Source organism: Dipodomys merriami, unplaced genomic scaffold, assembly GCF_024711535.1.
Source record: "Dipodomys merriami isolate MVZ:Mamm:240054 unplaced genomic scaffold, mDipMer1.0.p SCAF_45, whole genome shotgun sequence".
Classification (NCBI taxonomy): Eukaryota; Metazoa; Chordata; class Mammalia; order Rodentia; family Heteromyidae; genus Dipodomys; species Dipodomys merriami.
The window spans coordinates 3065001-3089314 of NW_027206013.1; the positions used below are offsets into that span (position 1 = coordinate 3065001).

At 48.2% G+C, this 24314-nt stretch overlaps 1 protein-coding gene across 5 annotated transcripts in view; it reads right to left on the reverse strand.

Moving 5' to 3' along the window:
• Positions 1 to 15083, reverse strand: part of LOC138808308 (guanine nucleotide-binding protein subunit beta-like protein 1) — a 62430-nt gene extending 47347 nt beyond the window's left edge. For 2 of the 5 annotated variants that reach the window (XM_069994348.1, XM_069994350.1), the window contains exons 1-2: positions 14868 to 14985; positions 14673 to 14770 (exon numbers count right to left, since the gene is read on the reverse strand). Coding sequence is in view for 3 of the 5 variants with exons in the window: in XM_069994346.1 (XP_069850447.1) it covers positions 11204 to 12379 (1176 nt within the window). In the remaining 2 variants the exon portion in view is untranslated. The other 3 variants (XM_069994346.1, XM_069994347.1, XM_069994345.1) reach the window with 3 other exon arrangements.
• Between the last annotated feature and the right edge of the window lie 9231 nt (positions 15084 to 24314).

Genomic DNA, 24314 nt, shown 5'->3' on the forward strand with positions numbered 1-24314 from the left:
CTCAAGTAGTAGAGTGCTAGCCTTGAGCTAAAGAGCTGAGGGACAGCGCCCAGGCCCAGAGTTCATGCCCCATGACCAACACACACACACACAAAAAGAAAACTCAGTTCTTGCTTAGATATCTCTAGTTTTAGAGGCAATTGCAAATTCTGTTCAAGGTGACTATTAAGATTTAACATCTTTTGTTTTTTGAGAAAGGGTCTCACTAAGTAACTCAGGCTGGTTTCAAACTCATGATCCTCCTGCTTCAGCTTCCCAGGTGCTTGAATTATAGGTGTGCATTTCCATAGTCTTAACACCATTTGTGTGTGTGTGTGTGTGTGTGTGTGTGTGTGTACACACCAGTACTAAGACTTGAACTCAGAGCCTGGGGGTTGTATCTTAACTTTTTCATTGAAGGCTTGTGTTCTACCATTTGAACCATACCCTCACTTCTGACTTTTGGTGGTTAATTGGAAATTAGAGTCTCATGAAATTTCCTGCCTGGGCCGGCTTTGAACCATAATCCTCAGACCTCAGTCTCTTTAATAGCTAAGATTACAGGCATGAGCCACTGGTGCCTGGCACTTTACACCAATCTTTAAATGTTTCTTCCATTTAAAATAAGTGATCATTTTATGATTTAAGTTGTTCAGTATTTAGTAAAGCCTAGTATAATTTTTTTATATTATCATCACTACTTTCAAAAGGAATTTTCCAGCTGGGCACCAGTACCTAGACCCTGAGTTCAAGCCCTATGACTGACACAAAAAAAAAAAGAAAGGAAGGAAGGAAGGAAGGAAGGAAGGAAGAAAAAGAAAGAAAAAAAGGAAAAGCAGAGAAAAGAAAGAAAGAAAGAAACTTCTTCAGACATAGGCAGAGTAGCACACTAGGGAAAGAAAAATAGTCAAAACTGTTTTCTTCCAGTCTGACCCACTTAGCTGTGTTTGCCATAGGAAGACTCAGAATCCACTGGTCTTGTAGGCCAGTGGGAACTAAACCAAAACCACAAGGCCAGGGCAGGCATAAAATAGGATGCAGGTGGAATATACATGGAATGGGTGCTAGGGACTCCTGTCTATAATCCTAGTTACTCAGGAGGCAAAGATCTAAGGATTGAGGTTCGAAGCCAGTCAGGACAGGAAAGTCTGTGAGACTCTTATCTCCACTAAACTACAAAAGAAGGTGGAGGAAGAGGAGGAGAGGAAGAAGGAGGAGAAGAGGAAGAAGGAGGAAGAGGAGGAAGAGGAGGAAGAGAAGAAGAGGAAGAAGGAGGAAGAAGAGGAGGAGGAGCAGCAGCAGCAGCTGTGGCTCAAGTGGTAGACTGCTAGCCTTGAGCACAAAAACTCAGGGACAATGCCCAGGCCCAAAGTTTAAGCCAAAGGATTGGCAAAAACTAAAAAACAAAAAAACAAAAATGAAACAAAACAAAATAGGCTTCCTCTCAGTTCCTGTTCTTCCAGCACCTTTTAAGCTACATTTAAAACCAGAAAGACTACTCCATAGATATGCATATTCTGAGAAAAGTATTCTTAGTTGAACCCCTGCCTTCTTGATGAGGACAGCAGCAAGGCCCAAATCTCAAACTGACCCTGATGTACTGAGGCCTTAGCAGCATCCAGGCTCTCCCAACCAGCCCTGCACTCTACTCTATGGAGCCAGATCACAGCAGAATCCCTGGGCTGTGCAGGCAAGCCACACTGCCCAATGCTGTTGCTTTAAACCAGGAAGTCCAGGTCTTGAGCACAGCCTTTTCCTTGGGTGAAAAGCAGAGAGATCTGGGCAAGTCAGTGGTCTCACATTTTGTGCATCAGAAACCAGCTTCCAGCACCGTTCTCAGCATCATCTCCCTCTCAGCCATGCTGTCTGCCTGCCAAGGCTCGAGGGTCAGTATTGCTTCCATGGCTTTGGCTCTGGGCCCAAGATGGGAGGTGGAGAAATGCCAAGGCCCCCAAGGGAAGAGATCCTGCCATAAATAATGCAAGGACACAGCCCCCTCCCAGGGAGGCAGGACCTGCCTGTGGGCTGCAGAAAAGCTGTGCTCCAGATGAAAACAGTGAAGCCTGCTGGGATAGCAAGCTCCCTATCCCATTACCTGCTGCTCAAGGCCACAAGGACCTGAACATGTTCCTGGGCCAAGGAAAACATATGGTCCTCCCTGCTTGGAGTCATATGCTGTCAGAGTTAGCCATGAAGGGCACCAGGTCTTTGCTAGCGTCATCTGGTACAGGTCTAGCCTACTAGGCCTCGAGGAGGCTGGACCTGCCACAGCATCAGCCACAGCCACAGCCTGGCCAAGCCCACACAGCCCCCTCCCCAGCCTGGGCGCGCGGGAAGTAGGTCTGGCTGTGGTAACTCAGATGCACAAAGAATCCATTTCTACAGTGGGGCTCCGTTTGGCAATTGGAAGTCAAAGGCGCACTTCATAGCTGCTTTCCAAATCCCATGCATTGTAAGGGCCCTTTCCCCTTTGAAGCCTTGTTGAGTGATTGAAGCATCTACTTTCTGAGGGGCAGATAGCACCGGGCCAGTAATCTGACTCTAAGCCACAGGATAAAGGTAGTTTGTTTCCTCTCAGCCCGTCTGTCAACACCTCCTCAGTAATTAGCCCTAATTATTACAAAGGGCCAGCCTCCCATTCGGTTATTAAATCAGAAATAGTATCATGGCTAGGCATCTGTCAACGCCCTGACTGGCGACCTTCGATTCATTGAATCCTCTGTCAGTATCTGCCTTGGGAAGCGGCAGGCAGGGAGGCGATGGCTTCTAAGATGCAGATCCTGGGGAGAAATTCCGGAGAGGCATGGAGGGTGGGTGGTGGAATAGTAGAGTGGGCAGCAAGGGCACCCTCCTCACAATCCCTACCTGCCAGGGCTGGCCCTACTCTGTACCCAAGCACAACCTGGGCACCTTGCAGGCGAATCATCTCCTGGGATCTGGTGTACCCAAAATACAAAAGATTTTCATGCTGAGCCAACAGCAAGCATATGTACCCCCACACCCTAACCTGGATCTGAGCCTCTGCTTCCATCTAGGAGACATGGCTATAAGCCCCGCCAGAGGCCTGCTGTTCTTGTAGAGTGCTTCTCTGGCTCATCTCACCTCCCTGGAGACAGCATTGTACCTCAGTCCCAGGAGGCTGCAGGCTTGCAGTAAGCCCAGCAGTGAGGGAACATGCCCCCAACACACACAAATCATGTCTGCACATACAGACCCACTGGTTCAGGGGAGGGGGCCACAGAGACCAAGGTACAGTCCCATCTTTCCAACAGGACTCCCTGTGGTAGTGTTTTTGCCTATGCAGAGGGAATCATAGCCCTCGTGCCAGCCCAGCAAGCCCCATTCTTCTCAGCGATGTCAGCTCCAAATCCCTGTGAGAGATGCGCTGAGTTCTCCTAGTAACCAACTGTCAGGCCAACAGGACCAAGCCAGCTGGGGTGGTCTCATGAAGACCAGAATGAGAGTTGGTCTACTTCCTGGGTAGTTTAGACAGCTCTGGGGCACGTGGGACATGAAGTGTTGGCTAGGCACTGCGGAGGGTGGCGGTGGCATGGAGACTACAGGCAACAGAAAGCTCAAATCAAGTGCCACAGGGGCATCGGCTAGGCCGCGGGGGAAAGTGGGGTCTATGAATAGACATCTCCAGGATTCAGCCAAGGATATTCATCACCCCAGGTGCAGGTCAGAGAGCCTGTAAGATGTCAGGAAGGAAGCCCGACCAAGGGACATTTTTAGCCAGTCTGCTCCCAAGCACTTACAGGCAGAGGTGGGAACCCAGCCAGCAACAGGCGGGCCACTGGCCCTCTGTGTCTAGTGAACACAGAAAAACTCACTGCTTCACAGGAAGCATGACACTTCTGGCTGCTCTGCCAGAAGGCTGGGTCTGCTGCCCATCTCACTGGGCAGAAAAAAAACACCCATGTAAGGTGTGGGATGGTATCTGAGAGAGGGGATGTGCCCAGGCAGCTCCTGGGAACCCAGTTCAACCTGGAAGTGTCCCCAACCACAGCTCGGGAGATTTACTCAAAGGGACTTGTGGGTCCTCCTGTAGCACAAGCCAGCTCAGGTAGAATCCCTCTCACATCCACAGGGGGCAGTATAGCCAGGTGTATGTGTGTCCTGTAGATGCCTATGCACCCATACTCAGGGGCGCTGTTGGCTGTGTGCAGGCCATGTATGCTAGCAATGACTACCACACTCACATGTACAGATGGGCAGATGAAGGTGAGGGCCAGCTTCCTGCTGGATCCAGACACCAGGGCACTGTAACAGTGGGCCCCATCTGTACAGCCCTGACAATGGGGCTGATCTCCATGCTCCCCACAGGCCCTACCCTACCCAGAATGCACGATGCCTCTGCTGGGTCCCCAAGATGGGATGGGATTCTGAGCATCCACTGACATGCTTCCACTGTGCGCCAAAGGCCCAGCCCCCTGCAGTGTGCAGTCAAAGACACCTGGGTCAGAATGGGGATGGTGAGGAAGTCAGGCACCTTTCTCTAACTTCCTGATAGCCCCACCAATGGAAAGACAGAAGAATCTGGCAAATTTGAGAGCACTCACCACCAGCAGGCCCCTGCAGGTCAGGGCTTTTTTCCCTGCTGGCCATGCTCCACCCACAGTGCCCCTATGACATGTAGCTATGACCCCTCCAAGGAGGACATTGTGGCTCAAAGAGAAACTAAGGGAGCTCAGGGTTCCTACTGTCCTGAAGAGCAAGTGAACTTACCAAGGCTGCCCACACATGACATCAATGAGGTGAGCACTAGAAGAGCTGGGTAAGTGGCCAGGGCCACTGTGACCAAATGTACTTTAAAACCTAGAAAGAGCAGGGCACTAGTGGCTCACACCTGTAATCCTAGCTACTCAGGAGCCTGAGATCTGAGGATCAGCACCAGTTAGCCACCCGAAAACCTGAAGTGGCACTGTGGCTCAAAGTAGTAGAGCTCTAGCCTTGAGCAAAAAAGCTTAGGGACAGCACCCAGGCCCTGTATTCAAGTTCCATAACTGATAATAAACAAACAAACAAACCTAAAAAGACAGCCAAAAGAACAAGGGGTAGTGAGAGTTTCTCTACCAGAAAATCAAGATTACTTATAAAGTCAGAATAACTAATATGTGATATCCAGACCAGGCAGCTCTGTGGATCAGTGTGGCCAAGATGGCACCAAGGCAGGTCCAAACCCTATGTAAAAAGGAGAAAAAGGATCCCCTACTGGTCAGGATGTAACTGGTTATGCTCTGGAACACACAAGCCCCCAACTCAGCAGCCCTGAACATGAAAAATTTATTTCTTGCTCAAATTACACATTCATGGTGGTTTGGCAGACATACTCTGCCCATCCCAGGCCATGACAGCAGGCCCTCTGTCACCCCACAGTTACACTGATAGGTAGAATCCAGTTTACAAGCAAAAGGCAACATGTTAGACCCTGGGAAAACAGGAGAGGGAGAGATTTCTTAAACAAAAGGAAAACAGGCTCCAACAGCTGAGCAGTGCCCACTCAAGAGCAGAAGCCAGGCAATGCCACACCCCAAGTGAAGATCCAAAAACCCCGTGCACAGCAGAGGGACACATATAATACCACTATCCAAAAATACTACCAAAAATGTATAAAAACTAGAGACACCAATCTTGACTATTACTGAATTGTATCCCCCTCAATTCTTTTTATTTTTATTTTTTGATCAATTGTGGGGCTTAAACTCTGGGCCTGGGTGCTGTCCCTCAGCTCTTCAGCTCAAGGCTAGTGCTCTACCACTTGAGCCACAATCCCACTTCTGGTTTTCTGGTAGTTTATTGGAGATAAAGGTTTTACAGACTTTCCTGCCCAGGCTGGCTTTGAACCTTGATCCTCAGATCTCAGCCTCCTGATTAGCTAGGATTACAGGCATCAGCCACTGGCACCTGGCTTTCCCCCTCGAGTCTTATGTTGAAGTTTTATCTTCTAGTATGTCAGAATGTGATTCTATCTGGAGATTTTTTTGTTTTGTTTTGTTTGTGAGTCCTGGGGCTTGAACTCAGGACCTGAGCACTGTCCCTGAGCTTCTTTTGCTCAAGGCTAGGACTTGAGCCACAGTGCCACTTCTGGCTTTTACTTTTTATGTGGTACTGAGGAATCGAACCCAAGGTTTCATGCAGGCTAGGCAAGCACTCTACCACTAAGCTACATTCTCAGTCCTTTTTTTTTTTTTTTGTCAGTCCTAGGGCTTGGACACAGGGTCTAAGCCTGTCTGTACTCAAGGGTGGTGTTCTACCATTTGAGCCACAGCACCACTTCTGGTTTTTTCTGAGTAGTTTACTGGAGATAAGTTTCATGGACTTTCCTGCAAGTCCTGCTCCGGCTGGCTTTGAACTGAGATCCTCAGATCTTGGTAAGTTCTTTAAGTGAGATAATTTAGGTAAAAAAGTATCATCAGTATGGGCCTGGAATCAACATGGTTGGGGTAATAGGAAGGGGAGATTAGAGCCCAGGTGCTCAGGAGATAAAACAAGGAGGATTTCAATTCAAGGCCAGTCTAAGTTCATAAGACCCCCTTCTCAACTAATAACTGATCTGTCATCCCCGCTATGAGAAACAAAATCAGGATGTGGTCCAAGCCTGTGCCCAGGCAAAAGGTGAGACGCTATCTCAAAATAACCAGTAAAAAATAGAGGTAGAGGGCATAGTTAGTGGTAATAGTGTCTGTCAAGCAAGCACTGAGACCCCAGTACTGAGAGAAACAGACAGAGACAGAGAGACAGAGATAATCATGTAAAAAACATGGGGGACAGACAGTCATCTACAAGCCAGCAGAGAGAGACCTCAGGAAAACCAACACTGCCCACACTCTGATGTTAAACTTATAAATTCCATACTGTGATGAAAACACCCCTGTTTTGGACATTGGCCTGTAATATTTGTCCCCATGGCCTCCCTGAAGCCCAGCAAACAAACACAGCCATCTTTGGTCTACCCCTCCTTCCCTTCCCTCCTGTCCATGGCAGCAATGTGAACAGCTATTTACATGTACCTATTCTAACTGCAAAGTTCACCTGCAGTTCTGTGGCTGTGATCTTCCCACTTCTCTCATTATAGAGAAGTCTGTCCTGATGGAGTACCTGTTAGTCACTTGTCCCCAAGTGACTGCAGAGAGCAGAGCACACCCCGTCGGTGGTAAGCACATGGGTTGTTGAAACATTAGCTTATGCTGATGGACACTAGAAGAAACAGCTTTATTTGCCAGATGTGTGCGCTGCTTCAGTTTTGCTGTTCATAAAAGTGACGCCCATGAGGCCATGATGAGGGCTCAGGCCTTGAGCAAAGCACTAGGTGGACATCCTCCTCACTCCCCCACTCCTGACTATCTGTCCAAGGTTGGGCAAGGAGGCCAGGTGCAACCATAGACCATGAAAGCCTAAGACCCCAAAGCCTAAGCCTTCATACACAAAACCTGTAGTGAGCATATGAATGCTTATCACTACAATGTGGTTAATCCAGAGCACTTTACAGGTCCAACATTTACCCTACATTCAGCTAGTCTGGGTGCTTGTAAACTGCTGGAATCACAAGCAAACACAATTCACCCCTGCAGTATTGCTGTGGTTTGGTCTGAGTTTCCTAAAGCTCATGTAGTTTAGTCCTCATCCAGGAGATGGTAGGCCCTTAACAGGTGGAGCCCAGTGGAGGTTTTACATCACAGAAGTTGTGTCTTTGAAGGGGCCATTGGGACCTCAGCCTCTTCTTCCTCTCTTTTTCTCATCCCAGATGTGAGGGGGATCATTGGCCAGGTGCTGCTTCTGTGATGTATGTGCTGCTGCTCCACAGGCCCAGAAGTAACAGCCAATCAATTGTGGGGGGATAGGGGAAGAAAAACTTTCCTCTTCATTAGCTGGTTATTTCAATTGTTACAGTAACAGAAAGTTAATGAAAGTACTTGTGTGACTTTTTTACATGTTGACATCTTTAATCCACCTGAAGGGGCCCTAGCAAAAGCTGAAATAGAGACCCAATTCTACATGTTTCCCAGATGGGCAACCTGCTGTTTTAACTGTTTGTACTTAAGTCTTTTATCCCTTCAATTTGAAACAACACCTCTAGCATACACTACATCTCCAACTTACCTGACTTTAGAATAGCTTGTATTCACTATTGTTTATCTTTGCACACTAATATGCAAGGACTTCAAACATTGTAGCTTTATAAAAATACCAGTATCTCACAGGAACTTTATCCTCAGTACTTTGTGATTTAAGGTTTTCCTTGGAGACAGTTACTTTAAAAACCCTTGGCAGGCTGGAAAAGTGCTCAGTGGTAGAGTGCTTGCCTCACATGCATGAGGCCCTGTGTTCCATTCCTCAGCACCACATGAGCAGAAAAAGCCACAAGAGGCACTGTGGCTCAAGTGGTAGAGCACTAGCCTTGAGCTGAAGAGCTGAGGGACAGCGCCCAGGCCCAGAGTTCAAGTCCCACAACCAGCCAAAAACAAAATAAAACAAAACCTTGGCTAGTGCCTATGTGCTATTTTCAGGAAACAAAATCTCTGGATATTTTCAAGGGAAGGGAGGGAGGGAGACTACTCTGCAAGGCAGACCTTCCCTCCTGACCAGCCTGAGCTTGTCCTGCAAACTGCCAGGCTCTCAGCTGCAGCTTATTCAAGATGCCCGCCCTATGTGCAGGTGCCAACAGGACAAATGACCCAAGCCCTCTCACACAGGCTGTGCACTACACAGAGGCTTCTCTCCCAAAGATCTGGGTCATCCCCTGTGCCTGAAGCAACTTTGTAATGGTCTGGAAGGCCACAGTCCCCTCATCCTATACCACCTGTATAGGCAACCTGGCCACCATTGCTGAGACCCAACCACAATGACTATCACCTAGACTCCCCCCCCACGCTCCCCAGCCTGCCTAACAGAAGCCACCCAGATGGCCCTGAGACATAGTGGACCACACCTCAAGTCTCCAGGAGATGCCCAGGCTGAAGAGATCAGCCGGGGAAAAGCAGTATCAAGCTTAAAGGATTCACTACATGTCCACCAGACACCCTGGGATTCCCACATCTGAACTGAGACTGCCCTCAACTTCTCACTCTGCTATCAGCTTCCTAAAAATAGCTTCCCAGTTGTTGCATACACAGATGCTTATGCTTTGAAATAATTCACAAAAGCAAATAAAACTGGACCCAGAGCCTTTTCTAATTAATTATGTCACCAAATAAAACAACTCCAACCATTTCTTTTCCTAAAAAAATATCTTACCTGAGGGTTTATCACTTTTTTTCCTAAACTGGTTATATTTGCAATGCATGTTTTCATTTTTTTTTTCTTCCAAGTTTCCAGAATGGAGTCTTCTTTTATTAATGTTACAAATGAAATACTGCAAAGGAGTCTGATATTCCTGTGAATGGTCCCCTAAGTAGGCACTCACTGTAGTGGACAGCTGTATTTCCCCATCCTCAAGTAAACTTGGTTAAAGGGAGTTTCCCCACTGAGCTCATTAAAACCCCTGCTAGTACAAAACTGGTCTTTCTTCATTCCAGCTCCTGGCCTGCAGCCTCACTTCATCCACAGCTCCCAACAGCCAATTCTCAAGACCACCCCACACCTGCAGAGGCTCCATCCCCACCCCATTGGCCCCAACTCCTTCCACCAGACCCTTAGGTCCCCACAGGAGCCACAACTGTGACACAAACCCAGAGTTCTTGACAGATGGGTGCTGAGCTCCCACCCACACAGGACTCTTACTTTGTCAGCAACCACCACACACTCAACAGTTTCAATGCATGTTTAATGAGCACCAATTGTATACCAAGAACACACAGCTAAGACAGAGCCTTGACCTCAAGGCTCATGGTCTTCCAGAAAATATAAGCTGTTTACATCATAAGGGCTTTAAGTGCTAAATGGACTGCCTGAGTGAACAGGGGAAGGCAGGCCCAGGATAGGAAGGGAGAGGGCAGCACCACAACTTAAGACATGCAAATATGAGAATGTTACAAGACAGAGGATGCCTGCAGTTGAGCCTGAGGTCTTGAATCCAACCATTCTGTACTTCCAAACCTCTCAGCCACCAGGACTGCTGGTAAGCCCACAGGTTAGCAGAGTTCTCAACCAAGATGCCACCCTACTCACTCAAGAAAGTGGCTGCTTCTGTGCTGCCTGCAAGAAATGCAATCGACCAATGTGTCGAGTGATGGATGGGTGGTTAACGCAAATGCAGTAGATTCAGGCAATAGAGTATTATTCAGCCATAAAAACTGAAGTATAGCAACAGGGACAGAACAGAAGACCACTGTTAAGTGATATAAGTCAGAACCAAGAAAACTAGTACCATATATTCTCACATACGTGCAAAAGCTAAAATAACTGGTCTCACTAGAAGTTAGGATGGGTAAGGGACGGACAACATATGAAGGTTAGAAAACAGGTACCAAAATACTGTTAGATAAGAGTAAGTTCTAGTGTTCTACAACAGTAGGGAGATTATAGTTTACAATAATGTTATTATATAAAAGAACTAAAAGAAAGGAGTTTGAGCATTCCCAAGATAAAAATGATAGAGAATGCCAATCATCCTGATCTGTTCACTATATATTGTATGTGTTTCAAATTATCATTGCATCCCATAATTATGAAATTTTAAAAATGATATAAAAAGCCAGCCCAGGCAGGAAAGCCCATGAGATTCATCTCCCAATGAATCACAGAAAAAGCCAGAAGTGTTGTGGCTCAAGTGGTAAGGTACTAGCCTTGAACAAAAACGAGTTCAGGGATAGCACCCAAGCCCAGTGTTTGGGCCCCAGGATTGGCAAAAAAAAAAAAAAAAAAGCACACAGCATGCCTTCTCCTTGCACTTCAGCCTGAAGGCCAGAGGTCACAGGGCCAAGGATGCTGGAGTAGAAAAGAAAAGCAGGTATCATACAAGGAGCAGGTTCTGTCAAGAGCAAGCAAAGCAAACCACTGACTAATATTGACCAGCCAGTGTGGAGAAACACTAAGGAAAGTGTTCTGCACAAGCAGTAGGTGACAAATTACCCCATAGGGCTGACCTACAAAACTATTCTGTGGGAACCAGTCCAGTGAAATGGCACTCCCAGGTAAGTGGTGACGTAGCCAGAAGCCAGCACCATTGGAGGATGAGGACATAGGTGCACATTCTTCTGGGGGGCTTAGGAAAATTGCTTCTCAGACAGGATGTACTCCAGAGCAGATGTACCTTCTCACACTGCTGGGACAACACTTGGATTCATCTGGGGGCACCACTCTGTCCCATAGGGTCTTGGGGTTGGTCTGTCATACATGTCACTTCATCACAAGGGGCACTGCTGCACCTGCCTGGATCATGTTCAGAAGCCAAGGATTTAAGATGTACAACAGGTGGCTCTTTTGGGCTCTCTGGGACATCTGCCACCTCCTGTGAGGTACCCAGGGACACTCGCTGGTCTCCCTTTGTCTCAGAAATCTCCTCCTCTGCTTTCTGGGGTTCTGAATTCCCTAGGGAAGCTACATCTAGCTTCTGGGCTTCTGAAGGTTTAGGGACAGGTTTGGGGGCTGCCTCTTCTGTGTGGGAGGCAGCTGGCCCCACAGAATCAGAATCAGGGCCACATACAGAACTGGCCTGGGTAGGAGGTTCTTGGGGCACAGGGGCACTCTCTTTGGGCAGCTGCCGCACAGGCTGAGCATTTCCAGATGTAGTGTTAGTCCCAGCTGCTTCAGCTGGGACTGGCCTGGGGGCAGTGCCCATATTGAGTGCCAGGGTCTCCGAGAACCTAGCTAAGTACTGCCTCACCAGAGGCAGCTGTGGGGCCACTGGTGGCTGGCTAGATGCTGGGGGCAGAGGGCAGGGCACTGCAGCATGGTACTCAGCAAAATTGACTGGGTCTTGAATAACCTCCTCAAGATCCTGGCAGAAGAATTCATAATTATCAGGTAAGGGCAGGTCCCCATTCAGGTAGGGTGCTGCCCAGGCCCGGGCTCGACCAGTCAAGCGTCCAAGGATCTCACAGACACGACTAAGGTGGTCCTGGTAGTGCTCAAAGCGGAAGGACATGTAATCTCCCAGCTGAGCCAAAAAGCGATCCAGTAGCCATGGAGAGCCATCAAATGTGCCTGGGTCTGAGCCAGGCACCCAATGGAAGTCCATCCTGAGAGGCCACGGGCCAGGCATGCGTCCAGCCAGTGGGCCCCTTTCTGTGGGTTTACCACCTGCAGAAGCACTAGCTGTGTTGTTCTGCTCCATGGTCATGCGCACGCACACAGGATCCCCACAGCAGGGCCGCTCAATCCAGGGGTCCACAAGAGGGGTGTACTCCACCCCAGGAGAGGCCTGGTCCATCTGCTGCCAAGGGTGTGCATTGGCGTAATTGGCGGCCGCCCGAATGGGATTGCGAGGGCCCTGCCGAAGGCGCCTGCCACGAGGCATGCTAGAAGAGGGGAGAAGGAAGAGTAGGCACAAGGGGTGGTGTGGATAGAGGGCGGACGCACAACGCAACAGGACAAGGATCAGCTGGAGAAGGTGTGGCAGACCCGGTGGTTCCAGGCAAGTGCTCAGGACCAGGGGAGCTGACAGCCGTGGCCTCAGGAGAGCTGAGAAGAGCCGAGGGGAATGTCAGATGCAGGCCATCATCCAAGGCAATCTGTCCAAAAACAAGGTGGGGAAGAGCAGGAACTAGGCCCAACCATCACCATCAGGTTTCACTCAAGATGGCAACAAGCAGGTAAATTCCTGGTACCCAATTAAAGAGCTCCAAATAGAAAAAAGGCCCAGGGAACTGGCCTGGGAGGTCTAAAAAGCAGACAAATGCTGCCTGTGACTTTCAAGGTAAAGATGTATCAACAGATGCTGTCCATCCCAGGAGAAGAAAAAGAGGACAGATCAGAGCTTCCAGGGAATTTCAGGACAATGATAGCAGCACCACTCGTGCCAAACCAACAAGTCCACACATCCTACACGAAGCTGGTATTATTGTGTGTGTTCATGGTACTGGGACCTGAACTCAGGGCTTTGTGCTTGCAAGGCTAGTGTTATACCACTTGAGCTATGCCTCCAACCCTGCTTTTTGCTATTACTTTGGAGATTCTCGTCTGAACTGGCCTCAAACTGCAATCTTCCAGATTTCAGCCTCCTGAGTAGATAGAATTACAGGTGTGAACTGCTGGCATTTGGCCATGAAATTGGTACTATTGTCACTAAGGCAGAGTGACGAAGTGATTTGTCTGCATTCCTACACAAACTACTAAATGTCAGAGGCAGCAAACCTAGCTGAAGAGATTACAGGCTTAATCACATAACTGTGGCTCCCCTTCACAGTCAGGCTCTTATGCTTCCCACTGTAAACTACTACATACCCATAGTATGTCAAAAGATTCTTATACATCCCAGCACCTGATAAGCAGGGTGCCTGGATGTTATCAGTTCTCTCTCTGCTCTGTCCTATAGGTTTTCTGGAGTTTGCACTCAGGCAACAGCACCCCCCCCCCTCTGAAAACAACTCTACATTCCCCATCCCAGTTAATAGCACCTTAACCCCCAAACATAGAAATCCTATAAATCCACTTGCTATGTCCACTCCTGCCACCCTAGTCACCTGTTTCCAGGGTCTGGAGAATCCCAGTGGGATGTCTGAACCCCACTCCAAGCAGTGGTCTCTTCCAGGCTTGGGAAGTCTGGGTCTGAAGCTTTCACATCCAGCCTCAAAATTCCCCAGACTCATAAGAGAAAGGCCCCACTCAGGACCTACACAAACTCTCTGCTTCACCCTGTACTCACAACTCACTTTTCCCCTGCTCACACCTACCTAAGGAGCACCATGGCCTGAACACACCTTCACACCTGGCTTTCTGTGTTTACCACCACCAAAGACCTCTCAAGGTGGCTTGCAACACTCAAAGCTGCCAGGGCTACCAGCATCTACTTCTACCACCCAAGTATTCTGGAACATTCCTACTTCTGTCTAAACGGTCAGTCACTGAGCCTGGCTTCCCCACCCTACTATAATAAATACACTAGGATTGCACGATGTGGAGTCCACTCATGAAGCAGCCCTGATCCCTCACTGAATTCTATTGAAAAAGAAAAAAAAGCAGCAGTACCTTCCATTTAGGCCCACCAAGGCTGCCCACAGAGCCTAAATCCTATGTCCAGTGTGCCACTCAAATGGCTGTGCTTCTTCTCTTCTTCCTAGTCTTCATCTCCCAACCCCTCTAGGAACCTTGCTGTCACCCTGTCCATCCACCTGCACATATGAGCTCCTTGGAACTTCGAGGAGGGAGACAGTCCCCTGCACCAGCAAGCCATTTTAAATGTTCATGCCTATAACCCTGGGCCAAACTCTCAGCATTTTGAGAACCTGGGCCATCCCAGGCCTCCCTGGCCTATGGTTCTGTTGGTCTCTTGCTTCTCTCCCCCATTCTGCCTGGGCTCCGGGAAATCTCGATCCTTTTGATCCTTCTCCTGGACTGAACAGCGCTCTGCTCAGCGCTGGATCCGGGGCGCGCGTTTTTGCCTCCGAAAGCCAAAGGCAGTGCCCGTGGAATGCTGGAGCGTTCGCGGCTCGGAGGAGCCCCGGAAGGAGAACCCGTCCCAAGTTTCAAGAAAGTTCAGGGCAGACGACCGCAACGCCCGTCCGTCCCCACCCCCCCCCCCCGCCCCCCGCAACCGCCAAGCAGGAAATAGGCGTTCACAAGTCCCAAGGCCAGAAAGCCCACCTACGTACCAGAGCACACTCAAGGCGCCCGCCGACCGCACCCAGGGGTCCGCAGCTGGAGACGAGCCTGACCAGCTCTCCTCAGAGGCCGCAAATCCAAGAACCGCCTAGAAAATGGAGAACGAAAGGGGCCTGAGCGAGACCAAACGTGGAGCGGGTGCGAGGTCCCCAGACGGCTGAAACAGCCCCCGCCTCCAGGCAAACCTCAATCCCCGCCACAGACCGCAGAGGCCCGCCGCTCCGAACACCCTTCTGCGGGCGAGGAGAAGGCAACGGATGGAAGGGCGCAGCGCGGAGCCAATGCACGCGGGGTTCCCGCTCCACTGACCCTTCTGCAGAAGTCCGCGAAGCACGCTCCAACAGAAAGAGGGCCTAGGATGCTACAGCTTTCCTCGGCCACGCCCCCAGCGTGCGCGCGACCGCCCGCCTACGTCCCCTCGTAGGCTCGCGGCACACCCTACGCTGCCCGAACAGCTGGACCCAGCGCGCGCGCTCAGGCATCCGCGCCTGCGCAGTAAGGGGCGAGCCGTCAATTGCGCAAGCGCTCTCGGCCCTGCCAGCGCGGCAGCGCGGCGCGGGGGGCGATGGGAGTGAGAGCTTGGTTCCACGCAATGCCAAGTGCCACGAGAGCAGTGAGGGCCGCGTGCGCAGGCGCGCGGCATTTGGGCGGGAGCTGCCCAGTGGTGTAATTCCTCCCCAGCCAACACTGTCTGCTGCAGCCGAAGCTGCTGTACTATCCAGGAGTTTGCTGGGCGTCTGGGGGTTCTTGGGCATCAGAAAGGCTGCTAGGGGGCTAGGATAAAGCAGAGCGAGCCCAGGGCACCAGAGAGGGCATAGAGGGGTTGCTTGCCAATTGGCCAACGAAGTGCCCCTGATGCGAACTTAGGCTTGAGTCTGGATATCCATTCCAGACAAAGGGCAGGGAAGTCGCAAGCACCCTTCACTTGCAGGCCTTGGGGCTAAGGGCAGAGCCCCTAGGTTTCCTCATCGTGGGTTAGTGGGTGCTAGACTCAGAAAAGACAAAGAGGGTAGGTTACCAAGGCTTTCCCATAGGGCCATGCCCCGCCTGAGCCCAGTTAGCACCCAAACACTTTGCAACTCTGAAGAAGGATGAGATTGTAAGTTTGTGCATGGACAGCCCTATGCACAAGAAGAAGTGGGAGAGGTTGCCAGCCGCACAGCCCAGACCTAGTATGCATGGATGGCCAAGGATCTGGACACAAGCCAAGGGACCTTGGGCCAGGGTCAGCCGGATATGCTGGGAAATGATGCTTCTAAAGGCAAACATACACGTCATACACCAACTCCCTTTCTGTCCTGGTCTAGTGACTCCTTTCATGAAAGATCTCTGAAATGTTATCTGCATTTACACCCAAATTCACTTGCCTTGATCCCTGAAACGCAAATCAAAGATCGCATTGTACCTTCCCTGGGTCTGTAGGGCTTTCAGTGGTCTGGGCCAAAAATAATAAAAGTGGCACCCAGCCAAGAAACACCTCCTTGAAGTGTGAATGAGACTTGGATTTTTTGGTTGTATCTTTCCTAATTGACCTGATAATTTCAACTTCCTACCTCAAGGGAGAGTGGGGAGTTCCTGTGACTTCAACCTACCTCCTAGCTCTAGGAGGCTTCAGGCCAACTCAGAGCCAGTCAGGAGAGAGTGGGTGGCAAGTTTGTTCAAAAGACTATCCAAGGGCATCAGTGGCTCAGCCTGTAATCCTAGCTACTCAAGAGGAGACTGAGATCTGAGATTCTCAGATCAAAGCCAGCCCGGGCAGGAAAGTCCATGAGACTCTTATCTCCAATAAACCACTCAGAAAACTGTTAGTGGTGCTGTGGCTCAAGTGGTAGAGCGCTTCAGCTCGCCTTGAGCTGAGCTGAAGAGCTGAGAGATAGCGCCCAGGTCCAGAGTTCAAGCCCCACGACTGCCGGGCGCTGGTGGTTCACGCCTGTAATCCTAGCTACTCAGGAGGCTGAGATCTGAGGATCACGATTCAAAGCCAGCCCGGGCAGGAGAGACCATGAGACTCCTATCTCCAGTAAACCACCAGAAAACCGGAAGTGGTGCTGTAGCTCAAGTGGTAGAGCACTCACCTTGAGCTGAAGAGCTGAGGGACAGCGCCCAGGCCCAGAGTTCAAGCCCCACGACTGACAAAAAAAAAAAGACCATCCAACTGAGCCCCCAAAAAGCCTTTTAAGTTTCAAATCATCTTTTGTTTTTCTGTCAGAGGTGGGGCTTGAACTCATGGCTATCGCTCTACCAATTTGAGCCACAGCAGGACTTCCAGTTTTCTGGTGGTTAATTGGAGATAAGAATCTCATGGACTAGCGGGGCGCTGGTGGCTCACGCCTGTAATCCTAGCTACTCAGGAGGCTGAGATCTGAGGATCGCAGTTCAAAGCCAGCCCGGGCAGGAAAGACCGTGAGACTCCTATCTCCAATAAACCAGAAAACCAGAAGTGGCGCTGTAGCTCAAGTGGTAGAGCGCTTGCCTTGAGCTAAATTGCTAAGGGACAGCACTCAGGCCCAGAGTTCAAGCCCCATGACTGACAAAAAAAAAAAAAAAAAGAATCTCATGGACTGATGGGCTGGGAAGGTGGCTCAGTGATAGCGCGCTTGCCTTGCATGCCTGAGGCCCTGGGTTCGATTCCCTAGCACCACATAAGCAATAAGAAAAAAAAGCCGGAAGTGGCGCTATGGTTCAAGTGGTAGAGTGCTAGCCTTGAGCTGAAGAGCTGAGGGACAGCGCCCAGGCCCAGAGTTCAGGCCCCATGACCGGACCAAAAAAAAAAAAAGAATCTCATGGACTGGGCTGGGAAAGTGGCTCAGTGGTAGAGGGCTTGCCTTCCAATGCATGAGGCCCTGGGTTTGATTCCTCAGCACCACATAAGCAAAAAGAAAAAAGCTGGAAGTGGTGCTGTGGCTCAGGTGGTAGAGCACTAGCCTTGAGCTAAAGAGCTGAGGAACAGAGTTCAGGCCTCACGACTGGACCCCCAACCCCCCCCCAAAAAAAAATCTCATAGACTCATGGACTGTTCTTCAGGGGCTGGCTTTGACCTGCAATCCTCAACCTGAATAGCTAGGATTACAAGTGTGAGCCACCAGCACCTGACCTATTTTTTTAATATACATAATATAAAAACTAACCATATTGAATTGGGCACTAGTGGCTCACACCTGTAATCCTCGCTACTGAGCAAGCTGAGGATTTGAGAATCACTGTTCAAAGCTTGGACAGGAAAAATCTGTAATACTCTCTTTTTTTTGGTCAGTCATGGGTGGGGCTTGAACTCTGGGCCTATGTGTTGTCCCTCAGCTCTTCAGCCCAAGGCTAGCACTCTACAACTTGAACCACTTCCGGTTTTCTGAGTGCTTTATTGGAGATGAGTCCCTCAGACTTTCCTGCCCAGGCTGGCTTTTGAACCATGATCCTCAGCTCTCAGCCTCCAGAGCAGTTAAGATTATAGGCGTGAGCCACCCATGCCTGGTTTGTAACACTGTTATCTATAATTAACCCCTTTTAAAAAAATGCCAGAAGTGGAGGTGGGGTTCAAGTGGTAGATTACCAACATTGAGCAAAAGAGCTTAGGGACAACACTCAGACCCTGAGTTCAAGGCCCAGAACTGGTAAATAAATAAATAAACAAATAACCATTGTCTAAATGTGTGATTTAGTGACATTAAATCCTATGGTGTGGTTGTATAGGTTTGTTTGTTTTTTTAATCACTCTAGAAACTGTAAGAGTTAAACACTAATTCCTCCTCCCCTCTGACATCTAGACACTGCCATCTATCATTCTACTTTCTGACTCTGATTTAACTACCTCATATAGGTAGACCCATACAATTTGGCCTTTTGTGACTATCACATTTCACATTGCATCATGTTTTAAAGGCTCATCTATGTTGTAGCATATATCAGAATTTCCTTTTGGTCAAGTGCTATAATTCTAGCTATTCAGGAGGCTGAGATCTGAGGATTGAAATTCAAATCCAGCCCAGGCAGAAAACGCCCCAAAACTCTTACCTGCAATTAACTAGCAAAAAGCCAGAGCAGAGCTATGGTTCAAGTAGGCCAGTGCCAAATTGAGCAAAGAAACTAGGCAAAAGTACCAGATCCAGAGTTCAAGCCCTACTAAGCACGTGCACACACGCACACACGCGCGCACACACCGGAGAGAGAGAGAGAGAGAGAGAGAGAGAGAGAGAGAGAGAGAGGAATTTCTTTTTGAAAGCTGAAATAATATTTACATATATAACACATTTTATTCATAAGTATTACATATACAAATATTATCCATTCATCTTTCTATGATACAAGTTATTTCCACTTTTTAAAATTTTTTTGGCAGTACTGGGTTTGAACTTAGGGCCTTACACTTCACAGATAGGCATTCCACCACTGCAGACACAGATACAGCCCCTTTTTCACCTTGGGACCATTGTGAGTAATGCTGCTGTGAACACTCTTACAAAGATCAGTTTAAGGCCTGATTCCATTCTTTAGTTACATGCCTAAAGTGCTAACTTTTACAGTAATTCTCTTTCACTTTTTGAGGAATTACCAAATGTTTTCCAGATTGGTTGCCTCGTTTTACATTCCCATCAACAGTGTGACAACTTCCCCAACATGTTTTGTTGTTCATGGGGCTTGAACTCAGGGCCTGGGCACTATTCCTGAGTTCTTTTGCTCAAGGCTCCATTAGCCTTGAGCAAATGTGGAGCCCATATTTGACTGGTTAATTGGAGATAAGAGTCTCACATGCGGGTGAAGGCCTCTGAGAAACTCCGCACCACAGGTGGGAATCCCTGCTAGAGAAAGACGACTGTCCTCAGCCTGCTCCAATTGCCATGCAGCCTTCCCAGTTAGTCCACTGCTATGGTCAGGGTCATGGCAATGGGAACTGGCCTTGGCCTCTGGCCACGGACTTCCACAACCTCAGATAGGCCTCCAAACACCCACTTCCATCCTGACTTCACAGCGCCCAGGCCTTTCTCTAAGTCTATTATTGTTGTTCCCCTCCCTAGACCACTCCAGCAGCGCTCCAGCGGCTCTGAATTACCATGGCTAGCTCACCCCAGGCATGCACATTCTGTGTACCTGATAAACCTGTGTGTAAGGAAATTAAAAAAAAAGTCTCATGGGGACTTTCCTGCCCAAGCTGGCTTCAAACTGTGATCCTCAGATCTCAGCCTCCTGAGTAGCTAGGATTATGGGCATGAACCACTGGCGCCCAGCTTTTTTTTTTTTTTTTTTTTTTTTTGCTGGTCGTGGGGCTTGAACTCTGGGCCGGGGAGCTGTACCTCAGCTCTTCAGATAAAGGCTAGCGCTCTACCACTTGAGCCACAGCACCACTTCTGGCTTTTTCTGCTTATGTGGTGCTGAGGAATCGAACCCAGGACCTCATGCCTGCAAGGCAAGCTCTCTACCACTGAGCCGCCTTCCCAGCTATTTTTTTTGTTTTTAAGTAGTAGTCACGCTATTAGATGTAATGTAGATCTCACTTTGATTTTGATTTGCATTTCACAAATAACTAGTGATATTGAACATCTTCCTGTTTGTTGGCTATTTTTATACTTTGATATTTCATTGTAATGTCTAAGTCATGTGTGATTGTGTGTGTGTGTGTGTGTGTGTGTGTGTGTGTGTTACCAGGGTTTGAACTCAGGGCAAGAGTTTTATAACAAGAGCCATGCCCCAGTCCTTTTGCTTTGCATTTTCAGATACTGAGGTAGTTCTTGTTTTTGTCTTTGGTTTTTGGTCAGTCATGGGACTTGAACTCTGGGCCTGAGTGCTGTCCTGTGCTCTTCAGCTCAAGGCTAGCGCTCTACTACTTGAGCTATAATGCCACTTCCGGCTTTTTTCTTTTTGCTTATGTGGTGTTGAGGAACCGAACCCAGGGCCTCAGGCATGCAAGGCAAGCGCTCTACCACTGAGCCACCTTCCTAGCCCCAATGAGGTAGTTCTTAAACTGTAATCCTTCTATATCTGTTTCCCAAGTAGCTGAGATCATAGGTATGCCTTACTACACCCCATCCATGTAACTGTGTGTGTGTGTGTGTGTGTGTGTGTGTGTGTGTGTGTGTGTATGTAGATCCTGAGGTTTTAACTTGGCCTGAGTTTCTTTTGTGCAAGGCTACCACTGTACCACTTGAGCTTGAGCCATAGCTCCACCTCTGGCTTTTTGGTAGTTTTATTGAAGATGAGTCCCACAGAATTTCCTGCCTGGGCTGGCTTCAAACTGCAATCATCAGATCTCAGCATCCTGTACAGTTAGTATTATAAGCATGAACCACTGGCTCCTACTTATGTGCCTATTTTTAAATTGAGTTTTTGTTTGTTTGTTGTCATTTTTGTTTTTGTCTCAGTACTAAGGACTTGAACTCAAGGCCTAGGTATTATCCCTCAAGTCTCAATTTTTGCCATTTGAGCCACACTTCCACTTTTTGGTGATAATTGCTGATAAGAATCTCAAAAAGGAAGGGTGGGACTGGGAATGTGGCCTAGTGGTAGAGTGTTTGCCTAGCATGCATGAAGCCCTTTGACTCCTCAGTACTACATAAACAGTAAAACTGGAAGTAGCTCTGTGACTCAAGTGGTAGAATGCTAGCTTTGAGCAAAAGAAGCTAGGAACAGTGCTTAGGTCCTGAGTTCAAGCCCCATGACTGGCAAAAAATAAAATCTCAAAAACACTTTTCTGGGGCTGGGAAGGTGGCTCAGTGGTAGAGTGCTTGCCTTGCATGTATGAGGCCCTGGGTTCCATTCCTCAGCACCACATAAGCAGAAAAAAGCCGGAAGTGGCGCTGTGGCTCAAGTGGTAGAGCACTAGCCTTGAGCTAAAGAGCTGAGGGACAGCATTCAGACCCAGAGTTCAAGCCCCATGACCGACACACACTCACACACAAAAGACGTTTCTTCACAGGTTGGCTTAGAATCATGAATCTCAGCCTCCTGAGTAGCTAGGATTACAAATGTTATCCATCAGTACCAGCTGTTTGCTTGTTGTGAATTGAGTTTGTTTTTTTTTTGCTTTGGTGATACTAGGGTTTAAATTCAGAGCCTCACACTTTATAGGCAGGTACTCTACCACTGAGCCATGCTTTTAGCCCCTTATTTTGGTTTTCTAGATTTTCTGAAATTAGATGATAGAATTATATTTATATTCATATCTTGCCTTTTTTATCTTCTCCAATTGTTCATTGATAGTGTATAAAAATACAATATTTATTTACTTATTATTTATTTATTTATTTATTGGCGCACTAAGGGTTGAATTAGGCCTCAAACTGCTAGGCGCGTACTCTACCTCTTAGGTAGAGCCCTTTCTAATTTATTTTCTTTTTTGTTTACTTTTTTTGTTTTTGTTTGTTTTTCTGCAGTTACTAGAGCTTGGTCTCTAACAGTTTTTGTGCTCATAGATGGTGCTCTGCCACTAGAGCCACAGCTCTAGTCTGGCATTTTGCTGGTCAATTGGAGATAAAGTCTTGAGCTCTTTTCTATCTGGGCAAGTTTCAAACCTCCATCCTCCAAGTTTCAGTCTTCAGAGTAGATGGAATTGTAGATATGAGCTACCAGTGTCCAGTACTTCTTTACTTAGGGGTTTTCTTTGGTGCTGATACTAGGGCTTGAACTCAGGGCCTGGGTACTGTCCCTCAGCTTTTTTGTTCACTTGAACCTCCGCTCCACTTCCAGCTTTTTGCTGGTTAATTGGAGATAAGAGACTCACTGACTTTCCTGCTGGCTTCAAACTGAGATCCTCAGCTTCTTGAGTAGCTAGAATTAGAGGTGTGAGCCACCAGCGCCTGACTTAGGTTTTTTTTTTTGTTTGTTTATTTGTTTTGTCGGTTGTGGGCCTGAACTCTGGGCCTGGGTGCTGTCCATCAGCTTTCAGCTCAAGGCTAGCATTCTACCACTTGAGCCACAATGCCACTTCCAGCTTTTTCTGCTTATGTGGTACTGAGGAAGCAAACCCAGGGCCTCATGCGTGCAAGGCAAGCACTCTACCACTGAGCCACCTTCCCAGCCCTGGCTTAGGTTTTTTTGTGGGTTTTTGTCATTGTTTTACCATTTTATTGTTATTATAAAGGTGATGCACAGAGGGTTACAGTTCCATAAGCTAGGGAAGGTGTTTTTGTTTTTGTGTGTTAATCCTGGGGCTTGAACTCAGGGCCTGGGCACTGTGCCTGAGCTTTTTTTTTTCTTTTTTTTTTTTTTTGGTTGGTCATTGAGCTTGAACTCTGGGCCTGGGCGTTGTCCCTCAGCTCTTCAGCTCAAGGCAAGCACTCTACCACTGAGCCACAGTGCCACCTACAGTTTTCTGGTAGTTTACTGGAGATAAGAGTCTCATGGACTTTTCTGCCTGGGCTGGCTTTGAACCTCTATCCTCAGATCTCAGCCTCCTGAGTAGTAGAATTACAGGCGTGAGCCACCAACACCCGACTTCCTGAGCTTTTTTGCTCAAGGTTAGTACTCTACCACTTGAGCCACTGCTCCACTTCTGGCTTTTTGCTTGCTAATTGAAAATAAGAGTCTCATAGACGGGGCTGGGAAGGTGGCTCAGTGGTAGAGTGCTTGCCTTGCACGCATGAAGCCCTAGGTTCAATTCCTCAGCACCACATAAGCAGAAAAAGCTGGAAGTGGTGCTATAGCTTAAGTGGTCGAGCTAGCTAGCCTTGAGCTGAAGAGCTGAGGGACAGCACCCAGGCCCAGAGTTCAGGCCCATGACTGACCAAAAAAAAAAAAAGAGTCTCATAGACTTTCCTGGCCAAAGTATCATTGAACTGTGATCTTCAGATCTCAGCCTCCTAAGCAGCTAGGATGACAGGCATAAGCCACTAGTGCTGGCTCAGTTATTTTTCAAATTGGGTTTTGCATTTATGCCCAGGCTGGTGTGAATCATGTTCCTTCCATTTACACTTTATGCTTAGCTGAGATGACATGTGTGAGCCACGTTGCCAAACTTATTGGATGACATGTGGCCTCTTAAACCTTTCTTCCTGAGTTGGCATTGAAACTTGATCCTCTTGATAACGGCCGCCAGAGTAGCTAAGATTACAGGTATGAGCTGCCATTCTTGGCCTGCAATTGATTTCCGTGTGTTGATTTTGTATCCCTCAACTTCATTGAATTTATTAGCCTTAATAGTGCTTTTGTGAGCCGGGCGCTGGTGGCTCACGCCTGTAATCCTAGCTACTCAGGAGGCTGAGATCTGAGGATCGCGGTTCAAAGCCAGGAGAGACCATGAGACTCCTATCTCCAATAAACCACCAGAAAACTGGAAGTGGTGCTGTAGCTCAAGTGGTAGAGCGCTTGCCTTGAGCTGAAGAGCTGAGGGACAGCGCCCAGGCCCAGAGTTCAAGCCCCACGACTGACAAAAAAAAAAAAAAAATAGTGCTTTTGTGGAACATCAAAACTAATTTTATTATTATTTCTTATTGTTATTATTAAGGGGATGTAAGAAGGGTCACTGTTTCATAAGTAAGGTAAAGAGTATATTTCTTTTTTATTTTTATTTAATTTGTATTGGTATTATAAAGATGATGTATAAAAAGGTTATAGTTACATATGTCAGGTAAAGAGTACATGTCATTTTGGGCAATGTCACCCCTTCCCTCCCTCTCTCCCAGTTTTGCCTCCCCATCCCTGTTCAC